The 13,004-nt window shown below is 37.7% G+C and overlaps 2 protein-coding genes across 7 annotated transcripts in view; one reads left to right on the top strand and one right to left on the bottom strand.

Moving 5' to 3' along the window:
- RARS2 (arginyl-tRNA synthetase 2, mitochondrial) overlaps positions 1-10,092 on the top strand; it is a 55,950-nt gene extending 45,858 nt beyond the window's left edge. For all 6 annotated transcript variants that reach the window (XM_040627527.1, XM_008687445.2, XM_040627524.1 and 3 more), the window contains 10 exons: positions 581-676; positions 3,501-3,561; positions 4,946-5,022; positions 5,504-5,628; positions 6,188-6,255; positions 6,341-6,450; positions 6,815-6,910; positions 8,041-8,115; positions 9,452-9,515; positions 9,984-10,092. In XM_040627527.1, the coding sequence (XP_040483461.1) occupies positions 581-676; positions 3,501-3,561; positions 4,946-5,022; positions 5,504-5,628; positions 6,188-6,255; positions 6,341-6,450; positions 6,815-6,910; positions 8,041-8,115; positions 9,452-9,515; positions 9,984-10,070 (859 nt within the window). In that variant the 3' untranslated portion in view covers positions 10,071-10,092. The remainder of the gene's footprint in view (positions 1-580; positions 677-3,500; positions 3,562-4,945; positions 5,023-5,503; positions 5,629-6,187; positions 6,256-6,340; positions 6,451-6,814; positions 6,911-8,040; positions 8,116-9,451; positions 9,516-9,983) is intronic.
- A 1,717-nt stretch (positions 10,093-11,809) lies between these two features.
- SLC35A1 (solute carrier family 35 member A1) overlaps positions 11,810-13,004 on the bottom strand; it is a 32,081-nt gene continuing 30,886 nt past the window's right edge. The window contains exon 8 of the mRNA XM_008687433.2: positions 11,810-12,401. Within this exon, the coding sequence (XP_008685655.1) occupies positions 12,274-12,401 (128 nt within the window). The 3' untranslated portion in view covers positions 11,810-12,273. The remainder of the gene's footprint in view (positions 12,402-13,004) is intronic.

The following is a 13,004-nucleotide window of genomic DNA, read 5'->3' as shown; positions in this document are numbered from 1 at the left end:
GAAGCAAACCAGTTGCTTAGAAGTGCCAGTTTTCATAGTACCAAAGAGTACTTTCTCTCATCATCTTTATGAGGAAGACACGGAGAATGTGGTTCATAACATGCTTAGTAATGTCCGTAGGCAGATTCTTAGATTGCCATATACAGATTCTACTTTTTGATAAGACAGGGAAGACAATAACAAAATTCCGTGGTTTAATACTCGAGTATTTTTTTGGCATGTCAAAAATTAGCCCAATATTGAATACTATAATTTGCATTGGAAGAATATGTTTCATGGTTAAACTACAGTTGAAATCTCATTTTTCAACTGGGTATGTTAAAGACTTAACTAAGTACCTTATCCAGAGCTACAGAGTTTAGAAAGATAGGATAACCAAATATTAATTACATCATACTTACCCACTCTTAATAGATTCATGGTTAGATTCCTTCTTGTTTTTTTTTATTGTTGGTTATACTGCTTATTGTTACAAGTAATAGAAAGTAGCTTCTGGTTTGCTAAAGGTGATGTTATAGATACTGTTCTTTTAAAGGTCTTAATTTATTATGTTTCTTCAGTTACCTTTTTGTATTTTTAGAAAAGGAACAGCTGTAGTGGATCTTTCTGGGAACGGTGACCCCTCCTCAGTTTGTACTGTAATGCGAAGCGATGGGACTTCTCTCTATGCAACTAGGTTTGTATCTAATATGAAGGTCAACATCAGAATGCACATGACTTCATGTTCTTTGTTGTAGGACCAGTGTTAAAACAATCATTTTATCCTCAAAGCTGTTATTAAATCCTAGTTTCTAAATCTCTTGCCGTCATCACTTCAAAATAAATTGGGTTTCTGTTTATTGCCAGTTATAGTTCCTGGAAAGTTTTAATATCATCAGAAATGTGAAAAAACTATTTACAGTTAGTTAAACATTATAGGATTTCCACAGCTGAATACATTGTTCTACAAACTGTAAAAGTGAGGCACCTCATAATTAACTATAAATATTTTCCAATTGCACACTGGCAGGAAATGTATACTAGAAAGTGGTCATAGTGGCTCAGTGGTGTCCTCACTCTGTCAAGACCATCTTACGTGCATATAAGTGTCAGTCCTCATTCTAACTGCGGTAAAATAGGCCAAGGGAGAAGTAAGCCATCTTGCCTTTTTTTTTCTTCTTCTTCTTCTTCTTCTTCTTTCTCCATGACTGACCCCTGTGGAAAGGAATAGTCTCTGTTAATCAGTAAAAACTGGATTATCAAGCACTTATATCTGGGACAAAGCCAATAGGAAGAAGAAGAGGGGACCATAAAAAAGGCACACAAGCCAACACGGCCATACTCAGGCTGTGTTGGCAAAAGGCTCTGGTGTCTTCCAGGCTGGAGTTTTATCTTGGATCATAAACCCACTTTTATAGCATAGTTAAAGAAATGATATTTACTGTTCTTGTTAACTACCATCATTTGTTCCAACAGCTTTATACAACCATCTGATTCTCCTCCTGTGCCTTAGAAAATTGATCCCTTGCTTTCTGTTACTTTTTGGCATTTCCCTTTATCAATTCCATACAATTGGAGTTAGGAAGTCAGAAGAACCTCTGTATGTAAGAAGTACATTTCTTTTTCTAGGTTAAAAAATAATAGTAGAAAAATATTTTGTGCCAACCAATTACTGCTGGACAGATTACCTAGAGAAACCCTTAAGCAGTGGCTATAGGAAATGTTTCCATGCACATCAGATACTCCATGTCCTAATGATTATAGCTTTCCTGATTTGGTTATCTTTCTTGGGCTAACATTCATTAGGTCTGGATTTTTCTGTGTATTTACCTTAATGCGTATACTTTGTCTTTTCTCTTTGGGAGAATAATTGTGTTTTTTGCCGCTTGTTGAAATGTTTGATTTTTCACCTCTAACTTTAGTTTCTGCCCTTTCAGTGGGTTCCTTATAGAATACATCTATATATGGATGTGAATTAAAGGAGTTGTCAGTATTCTCCTGCACTTTTCTCTAACAAGAGCGCAGGGTGAGGCTGGAGACCTAGAGTTTTGTTCTGAGACCACAACTACACTTACCCTCCTTGGGCCGTGAATCCCTACTTTGAAATAAGAGGCCTGAACTAAATAACCTTGGATTCCTTCCTGCTTTCAAACTCAAGTTCTACAAACTCAACCTAGAGCTTTTTGTTAACATTCTCCTTTTATATTTCATTGGATCAAAAGGCTTCTCTTTGTTTTGTCCTTGGCCCAAACCAAAACTCCAATAGGGGTCTATATTTGTGACTTCATCTGGGGGATAATCTTGTGTTTCACAGCCTTTTTTTTTTTTTTTCATTGTAGCCCTGCTCTCTGGAGCCTTTTTGCCAATTTTTCCTACTTCCCCACCTCATGAAATTTTAATATCACAGATATCCTGTACATTTGTATGTATTGTATGCATGTATGTGCTTTATACATAAAAAGAGTAAGATTTGGGGGCGTGTGGGTGGCACAGTCAGTTAAGCATCTGACTTTTGTTTTTGGCTCAGGTCGTGATCTCAGGGTCATGAGATCGAGCCCTGCATTGGCTCCACACTCAGTGCGGAATCTGCTTAAGACTCTCTCCCCCAATCCTTCTGCCCACCCGCATCCCCTACCCTCCTGCTTGCGTGCACACCCCTGCTTTCTCAAAATAAAAAAATCTTAAAAAAAAAAAAGAGTAAGATTTTGTTGTTCCTTAAGAGCCGGCTTTTGCCTCTGTTGCAAATGCATGCTCTATATCAAGATCACGAGGTGGGGGCTAGACATTTTGTTGATCCTCAACATTTCAAAAGATCTAGGAACTTTAGAAATCTTCCCAGTGTCGTATATTGTTAACCAAAAATAGCTTTAATTTTAAATTTCAATACTCTCATAATTTCAACTTGAAATTTCGTAGTTTATGGTTTGTTTTTCATTAATTCATACTAGATGCAAACTGAGTCTTACTTAGAGAAAGAAGAGTTGACTTTTTGTCAAAGGACTTTATGGTCTTTTACAGTGCTTTAGAAGGTGTTGCTTGTGACTGATTGAAGATTTTGAAAGTCCTCGATAGTACTAATAGAAGAGTAGCTAAAAGATACCGGGGTAGCTGCCACATCACCTGAGTTTTGAATATGTTCTTTAAGAAAGTGTACTGCAGAAAAGTGACACTTACGTGATTCTTTCCAGTAGAGGCTTAATTAACGAATCATTAAGTATTTACCTACAGACACTCTGCCTAATACTACTACTTTTCCCAGAGCTTATGTTTATTTATTTTGGTTTTTTTTTTAATCTTTCCACAGTACTTTTATTATTATTGCTTTTCCCAAAGCTATTTTTATTACTATTATTTTATATCAAAGTGTGGAGTTGGGATTATATAATCATGGGTAATATACTCTAGGCTGTGGGATAATAGGACTTCTTAATTAGAAAAGCCTCATTACTATTAAATAGGTAAAACAAATTTTTACCCAGATCTGCTTAGTAACTCTTAATCTATGGCCATTTTTTTTTCAGAGATCTTGCAGCTGCTATAGATCGAATGGACAAGTATAATTTTGATACAATGATTTATGTGGTAGGTAATCACAATAAAAAAGTTATCTCTACCTCATGAAAACTACAAAGATAGAAATTATACATCATGTTGAAAACTATGGAAAAATAATTTTGTCAAAATATAAAAGGAATTCAGTGTTAAGTTTATTTAAGATAGAAACCGCTATGTTAAAAGAAAAACAAAACTCTTTAAAAGTGAAAACATTCACATTGCTTCATAATAAAAAAAAAAATTACCCAGATCAGGAAAATGGTTATGTGAAATGAATATGTATAGGTTCCCATAATGCACTTTTTAAAAAATAACTTTTTATTTTAAATCTTTAAGAATCACAAGTTTTAAAATAGTACAGAGTTTCCATGGACCCTTCACCTAGCCTTCCCCAAAGATAGTATCTTACATAACCATAGTACTTTGTGCCAGGAAACTGACATTGTTAAAGACCTTAGTTAAATTCCACCAATTTCAGGGCACCTGGATGGCTCAGTCAGTTAAGTGTCTGACTCTTGATTTTGGCTCAGGTCATGATCTCAGGGTCCTGAGATTGAGCCCCATATCAGACTCCGCCACTTCTCTCCCACTCCCTCCCCCTCTGCCCCTCCCTGCTCCTGCTCTCTCTCTCTCTCTAAAATAAAATCTTAAAAAAAAAAAAAAAAGAAATTCCACCAGTTTTTACATGTACTTGTGTGTGGGCCTAGATATGTTGGGAGGCAGGGGTTGGGAAATTGTATCATGTGTAGATCATGTAACCGTCATAACATTCAGAATAGACAACAGTTCCATGGTGCAGCAAACACCCTCTTGGCAACCACTTAGTAATCATTTACCCCCTACCCTAACCCCTGGCAACCATTGCTCTGTTCTCCATCACTACAGTGTTGTCACTTTGAAAATGTTATATAAATGGATCACAGTAGGTAATCTTTTGAGATTGGCTTTCTTCACTCAGCATAATGAATACTTTTGAGATCCACCCAAGCTGTTGTGTGCATCAGTAGTTTGTTCCTCTTATTGCTAAGGGTTATTCTGGTCTCTTCCCTTTTCTTCCTCTCCATGTGCCTCTCCCTTTCCCCTAAGAAAAGAAAGTTGCCATTAAATATCTTATTAGAGCTGAGCTTCGTCCTTCTTGGAGATAAAGGTCATGATAGCTGAAGGAGAAAGAATTGAAATAGTATACTGAGATTAAAGTTCATATTTCCTCCTGACTCAGTCGAGTGCTACGGCTTTCTTCTCTTGTAGTGCACTCAGCTTAGACCTATTGGCATCTTCTTTGTGTACTTATTTAAAATACATCAGTTGGCAATGACTCTGGTGTGTCAAAACTCAAATATTTTGATTTACGCCTCACCTATTTTTGTAGGTTAACTTATCACTGTTATTTTAAATACATTTTTTCCCCAAGACAGATAAAGGGCAAAAAAAGCATTTTCAGCAAGTGTTCCAAATGCTGCAGATCATGGGATATGACTGGGCAGAAAGGTAATGTCTGCATGGTTCGTAACTGTCTGCTCTAGATCATTAAGGGTTTGTTAGGTCAGCCAAGTCCCAAAATATACCAAGTTGTTAAAGGTCGTCATTCAAATTTCACTTCTTTATTTCAGGGTGTTAGTGTAGAAGCAGATTTGTTTTTTACATTAATTTATGTCTTGGTTATATTCATTTCTAACTTATAAACATTTAATAATGTGTCTTTATTAGACATCTGCTCTCACTGGCTTGATTTCCAAAATTCTTGATCCCTCCCTTTTTTCACAAAGGCAACTAGTAATTTAATCACAGCTTAGTGGTTATCTCTGTAAAATGAAGCTGTGTGTTTAACATCTTTTGTGGCATATAACAAATCACATCCTGTTTCAGTTGATTAATTTTGAAAAGGCCCTCTATGAGAGTTGAAATTCAGACTACTCTCTAAAAGGGTATTAGGCACTTTGATCATCCGTTCTGTTCTCTTCCATTTCAGGTGCCAGCATGTGCCCTTTGGAGTGGTGCAGGGAATGAAGACTCGAAGAGGAAATGTTACTTTTCTGGAAGATGTTCTAAATGAGATTCAATCAAGGATGCTACAGAACATGGCTTCTGTTAAGAGTGAATTCACTTTATTGTTGTTACAGTCATAACTTACATGCCACTTGGATGTTTTGCGGGACTTTTGTGCAGTACGATTTATTTTGACCATCCCTCTCTTCACTTTCACTAACCTTGTCAGAAATAGCTCACACTAATTAGAGGTGCCAGAGGTTTTAGACTTGCTGCTTGGTGTCATTCAGTTCAGTAATCTGAATTGATATGACCCTAGGCCTCTTTTCATGGACAGCTTTAGCGTTGTCATTCCACTGTTGGAGTGGTTATGTGACATTCCCGTGTTATGTAATAGGAAACAGGTCACAAGTACTCATGTCTTTGTTCAACCTTGGAAAAGTATCATAAGGGCTGTTTATGAGAAATGTGAATTTGTGTTTCTTTCCTTTTAACGTAGGCAGGGGAATGTCTTTATCCAAGGTAAATTAGCCCAAATTTGGAAAGTAAATTGCCCACTGTGAACCTGTTTGTTCTTCTTACTGGCAACGTACATTTTTGGCATATTTTTTCAGAATCCTTGATTCTGTTCATGTAAGTTAAAGATAGCTGCCTTTGTCTGTTCCAGCTACCAGAGAACTGGAGAACCCACAGGAGACTGCAGAGAGGGTCGGGCTCGCTGCACTCATTATTCAGGTCTGTTAAGACTGCCTCCTGTGAGACCCTTTTGTTTGGTATTAGAACAAACCCCAGCGCTAAAAATGTACTCTTGTCATTCTAGGACTTCAAAGGTTTACTCTTATCTGACTATCAGTTCAGCTGGGATCGTGTTTTCCAGAGTCGTGGGGACACAGGAGTCTTCCTGCAGTACACACACGCCCGCCTCCACAGGTGAGGGGCGTCTGCCGGGAAACGCTGAGCCCCTCTGGCCTTCCTGGGGTGGGGGTGGGCTGATGTTCTCCTAAGATCAAAGGTCCTGTTTGCTGGGCTTCTCCAGTATCTCATATCCAAAACTAGTTAGAAGTACAGTGGACCACCTGTTAGGTTTGGTTTTTAAAATATTTAATGAGCATCTGAGAAGTGCTTTTATGTATATTACCTTATTTAGTACTCAGAATAATGCTGCCATTATTCATTATTCTTTTCAGAGGAAGAAACAGAGTTAGGAAAAATTGAGGTATTGTGACAAACTTGCAATGATGTGTCCTTGGATGACTTGTTTAATCCTTTGTTGCTTTTAAACTTTTGATAACAGTTTGGAGGAGACTTTTGGATGTGGTTATCTAAATGACTTCAACACTGCTTGTTTACAAGAGCCACAGTCTGTTTCCATTCTCCAGCATCTTCTCAGGTATAGTTTTCTGGTACTATTGAGTCTGGACCTGCTTAGTGAAATGACTGTTGATGGTTTGCTGACCCTGGGGTGAACAAACCAGTAGCTAGCTCTTGCCCCCCTGCCTCCAGACAGCACTTTCCTGAAGGTCTGGCCAAAGTGTTGACCTGCCCTTTGAGGGCAGACAGTAGAAGACACAGTTAAGGTCAGTCCTTGGGGCTTAAAAATACCACTCCTGAATCAGTACAGGTGCCTGACATCCTCCAGGTCATGGCGTGAGAATGGAAAGCCTGGTGTAAAAGCATAAATGTTTAGTTTTGGGAAAGATCATCTTCTCCTCACTCTGTTTGCCAAGTGAAGGAAAACTTCCGCCTGTGTGCAGCTTCTGTGAACCCTGCCTCGTGGTTTCCGGGCACAGTCTCAAACACCTACTTGACGCCCTGACACTAGGCAAGAGACCACGCTTTGAGCTCTCGTAGCCCTGCTTGTCAGGAGATACTAGTCTCTGCAAAGGATGTGGGTAGTTAACAAGGTAGTTTTCTCTGATTGCCACACAGTGGTCAGTGGCTCTTTCGTGGTATCAGAGGAGTCAGTTTTCTTACATTTGACCAATTTTTGTTAGAAAATAAAAGCCAACCTGGTTTTCTTGGCATCGAAGGCTAGATTATATTCTTAAATATGGCCATAGGCTTTTTACATTCAATTTAACAGCCTGAGTCCTTGTTCTGGGCTAGGCGTAAGGGATATCAAAATGATTTAGAAAGTACCTGCCATCAGGGAATTTGTAAGAAAGAAAAATGTGCCTTTACCTTCAAATGCACACAAGGTCTTTTTTCATATACCTTCTACTCTTTTTTTAGAGAGAGCAAGAGCATGCGTAGTTGCAGAGGCAGAGGGGGAGAGAGAGAGAAACTTAAGCAGGCTTCACCCTGGGCTCAGAACCTGACACAGGGCTCAATCTCATGACCCCAAGATCATGACCTGAGCCGAAACCCAAGAGTCAGATGCTCAGCTGACTGAGCCACCCAGGTGCCCCTATACCTTCTACTCTTAATGATGTCCAGTCAACCTTACATCCAAGATCTTAACAGCTTAGTGTAATATGTGCAGCCTTCCCTTGCCAACTGCTCCTGTCACATATCTTTTAGGTTCGACGAGGTGCTTTATAGATCTTCTCAGGACCTTCAACCCAGGCACATTGTCAGTTACCTTCTAACTCTAAGGTACTTTATAACCTTGCTGTTTTCAGATATTAAAGACATTGGAGATGTGATCTGACAAAGGACCTTTCTTTCTTCTAAAGTTTTGTTATAAACAAACCTCCTGGCCTAAAAAGTGAGATGCCTTAAGTTACAGAAATTCTTGCTTCATCTTTGCAAAGCAGCAGTTAATGTTCATTTATTCATTCAGTGTGCTATAAGAACCAACAGCTTCGTCACAGGTAGTTAATTAACAGCACATATGTGCTCGGATAGAGTGGACGTAAGAGACAGTGTTACGGCATTCAGCCCAGCCTTGCTGGACGAGAGAGGGCTTCTTGGAGAAGAGGAGTCGATATTAATCAGGAGAAGCAAGGTGGCAGAAAAGGAAGAGAAAGCCCACGGTTGAGCAAGAACATAGCGCGTTGATGGAACTACAAGCATGGTCCTGGGAAGGGTGAGAAATGAGTGTATAAAAGCTCTTCTGCCTGTATTAGGGCATTTCAGCTTATTTTCAGGGCAGTGGAGTCCATAAAAAGACTTTAAACAGAGACATAGAAAAATCAGTCAGCTAAAGGGCAGAGGATGAATTGGAAGGCAAATCAGTTTAATAGGAATTTCTTAGTAGCACGTTTCAGAAACTCTGAATAGAAGTTGAGTATCTTCTAGATCAATTGTATCTTTCCATAAATCTATTTAAGAAAGGAAATACTTGTTTTTACTCAAGATTTACTGAAATCAGATTTATTGGTACTGTTTTCTTGATTATCCTTTTTAGCTGTCTTCCCCAGATTTAAATAAATTTTTTTCCTTTAAATTCTACCTAGTCATAGAGAAATAAAGAAGCCAAAAAGTCTAATTAGATGTCAGTCATTGAAATGAATGTCAGAAGCATCATTTCTCTGGCATATTGTTCTGTTTGCTGCTCTACCTAAACAGAAAAGATACTTTAGAGAAGAGTGGCCAGTGTGTGTGCAGTGGACCCATACCTAGTCTTTACCCCACCTCCTCACCGTACAGAGGGGCAATATCCAGGTCATGTTGTATCTTTCATCCTAAAAGATGCCTAAATGAGAAAAACTAATTTTTAGAAAGGAATCCCCTTTGTCAAGCAGTGAAATCATAACCTTAAGAACTTAAGGTATTACGATCAAAATCTAAAGTTTTAGTTTAACGTGTTTTACTTTTCCTGTTACAGAAAAGCAGTGAATTCAAGTCTCAACTTCCAGTGTTACACACATCCTTTACTGGCTCTGGGCTTTCGATTTCCTTAAGTTGAGGGAGTAAGATACCAAGCTTGTGTGTTACAACAGGAAATTACTACTGGTCTTCATCATTTCTTTCTTTCTTCCCGATTCAGTCATCTTGCAGCTATGGCACACAAGACACTGCTTATAAAAGACAGCCCTCCCGAAGTGGCTGGGGTATGTTAAGTGTTTTCTATGTAATCTCTACATCCTCCGATTAATGTTACTGAGTCAGTCTTGTGAATGTTCCTAAAATAGCATCTTGTGGTTCGGCTACAGTAGTGTACTTATGGACTCAGGTGGTAATTAGAATTGGACTGTTACAGTCAGTGTTTATGTATTTCCCAGTACTGGACTATGAAACACTCTTCCTACGTCAAGTGTTCAAGTGAGGAGTTCCCCTTATCTGAAGCTATACTTCGGGTAACATGATACCGTCACTCCCACTCCCCAGCTCTTGGCTACCAGTCATAAGGGATGCTAGGCATTTGTCTTCCCTTGCCGACAGCAAACACTGGCGCACTCTGAGATACTGTTCCTACTTTAAATTGGAAGAAAGAATTACTTTTAAAAATGTTCTTTATTCACTTATAGTTAGCCTGTTGTTGAATTGAACATTTAATCATTCTTTGTTTTATTTCATAGGCCAGACTTCATCTTTTCAGAGCTGTGCGTTCTGTCCTAGCCAATGGAATGAAACTTCTTGGAATAACACCTGTATGTAGGATGTAATTTCTAATTAAAATAGCTTTCTAAATACTGAGTGAATTCTAGTTAATCTATTCTCATATGCCTTGTTTAGAATTTAAACTGTTATTCTGTATCAGAATCAATATTTTGGTAAGCCTAAGTGATTTATCAACTTATTAAATCTTTATCTAAAAAAAAAATCATTTGAGTTCCTTCCTGGTCAGTAAGTACTAAATAGAGTTTTATAAAACTAACTCAAATCTTCTAAAATTCACTGCGGTCCTAAGGGGGATAAAAGATTAGACTGTAAGCTCCAGCTTGAGGTTTTCACAGCATCATTCTTCCAGAAACTGTTCTTATAACAGAGATTATCTCATGTTTGCCTCAGATAAAACTGATAAAAGCAATTTCAATTTTCTTATAATACTGGCTAGTTCTGAATCAATTTGGGGAGACCAGAATTAAGCCTTTTTACCTATACAGCTGACAGCCACTCCCAGAGAGCAGATCTCATGCTTGTCTGTCGTTGGTCTGTACAGGTAACTCTTCTGCATGAGCTAGGGACTGAACAGATCTGAGTAACAAGGAGTTACTTGTATACATATTTTACTGGGAACTTTTTTATAAAAATTAGTCCCTTAAAGCATAATTTGAAATGGAGTTTCTTAAACTATTTCTTTCATGTACCTCTATATTGGTCAAGGATATTTTGTGTGATTTGATTTGTTCAGGTAACGTAAGTAGGATGCAGTCTGTTCAGTCAGTACGGCTATCCTCATCTGCCAGTTATTTCCATTCAGACTGCTATCATTTATTCTAAATGTTGTTACTGGAAGTCTTCTGAATATTGGTGACAATCTACTTTTACAAATAGAGAAGCATATTAGCATAAACCAAAGCTTCTCTAGTTGAATGAACATAGTTGTATATTGGCAAGTATGGTACACCTTCTTAGTCCTAGAAAAGACTCATCCATGCAGTCTCAATTTTAAATACATTAGCTTCCAGATTACTAATTTTTATTTAAAGTCTTGTTATTATTTCCTTAGCACAAACCAGCCATGGAATAAAAATGTACAGTTGGGACATGTTTTTCATGTCCTGTAGCCTTCTCCACTTGTTTGGAGAAATGTTTCCCTTCCCAGATCTGTGGTAGCTGCCTCGGTATTTGAATCTTGAGTGAAATGACACAGGGACAGTGACAGAGCCCAGTCTTTCCAAAAGCAGCTCCCTGAAAAGACTGTACATTATCTCCTACAACCTAGAGCCCCACTGCCTTGACTGTAGTCCTTATAAACTCTTGTTTTTGCTGAAGGCTAGCCAAGAGTTGTTTTATATGCAACCAAAGAACCCTAAAATTCCAACATAGAAAAAATGAAAAATTTAATGTTTTGGGGTTTTTTTACGTTTTGCATTATCTTAATGGTTATAATCACAATACCAAAATGATCATAGGTTTCATATAAATAAAGTTTATTGCTGAATTTTCCCATTAACATTATAGAAAATTTTTTAAAAACACTGAAATTTCACAAATTCTTGACAGCCCAATAGTTTTAAACATACTTTATAAAAAAAAGTACAAAAGTGACATTAGAAATATTTTTTGAAGAAAAGTAGATCATCTAACTGCAAAGACACATGAATCCAGACAATGACTGGCACAAATACAGCACTTACAGGAGTACTCGTTCACCACCCAGAAGTCATTGTCTGCATTGTGAAATAGATTCAGTTTGAGAAGTTACACATTCAGTTTGTTTCTGAACTAGCCGATCTTGGTTTTCCCTCTCCTTTGTAAGAAAAGAGCTAGGTCTTTACTGCTGCTGGGATGAAATACTGTACATGAATTGGAGAACAAGGAGGGGTTGTCCTTCTCCCCTGGTACCTGAACAAGAAAACAGTTCATACAGAAATGGCTTTGGCACTTTAACCCTTAACCTTGTCCCAAACCTTGTTACTTAAATATTGTATCCTCACATGATTTTTTTTTAACACCATACCTCTCCATACTTTTTATATACATTATATGTACAATAATAAAATTCTTTCATTCTAAAGCAAAACAGGTTGACCCAAAACAGGTCACATTAAATCTTTGTAGCAATTCACTCAGTTTTCTTCTTAATTCTTATGACACAGTTAACATACTGTTTTTTGTTTAAGCTACCTTCTGGGATTGACTTAAGGCTCTAGTTTAATGCAAATAGTTTAGTCTTGGTAGGAATCTCTTTTGAGGCTGAAATCACACGCCACCGACTCTCTCTTTAGAAGCTGTTTCTCCTTGTTGGATGGATGTAGTGTCTTGTCTGGGTAATCCATAGAGATATATAGAAACACATACAAGAAGAGTGCCCAGAGCAAAGGTGAGTGCTGAAAAGAAGAAAATAAAATAGCTTAATATGTATTTGTGTCCTTATAACTGTATAACAGTAATCAATTTTAAATTCTGAAATCTTTCAATTTTAGGTTTATACCATTAGATAATATGGAAAATAAATCTAAGCGTTCTATTTTTATGATGGTAAGGTTTAGAAAGATAATCAATTCTAGCTCCCCATCCCTCAACCCCCAGCCCCCCGCCAAAAAGGTACAATCAAGGGACTGACTATGTGCTTTTCAAGAACACAAGTATGCCTGTCCTGGACCACTGCTGAAGATCATACCAACTTCCCTATATGCTAATTTAAAGAAAAGCAGTGGAACGTGGCTTTTCCAAGGTACTAAAACCTGTAGAAGTTTACAGTAAAAGGTAGTTGAGCAGAATTCCAAGTTAGATGACCAATGACTCAAACTAGTGAAGATTTCTGAATAAGAGATAAGGTGGTGATTTACTGAGTACAATTCCATTTTCTGTTAGCTTTTTTTTTTTTTTTTTTTGGTAAATCTTAATCCTGAAAATCAGGACATAAGAAATTACAGCTTGTCCAAACTTGACAAGTAGGTATTTTATACATAAACACTTACGTCAAAATC

Source organism: Ursus maritimus, unplaced genomic scaffold, assembly GCF_017311325.1.
Source record: "Ursus maritimus isolate PB19 unplaced genomic scaffold, ASM1731132v1 scaffold_13, whole genome shotgun sequence".
Lineage (NCBI taxonomy): Eukaryota > Metazoa > Chordata > Mammalia > Carnivora > Ursidae > Ursus > Ursus maritimus.
The sequence above is the reverse complement of the archived record's forward strand: the minus strand, read 5'-3'. Positions and strand labels throughout refer to the sequence as shown.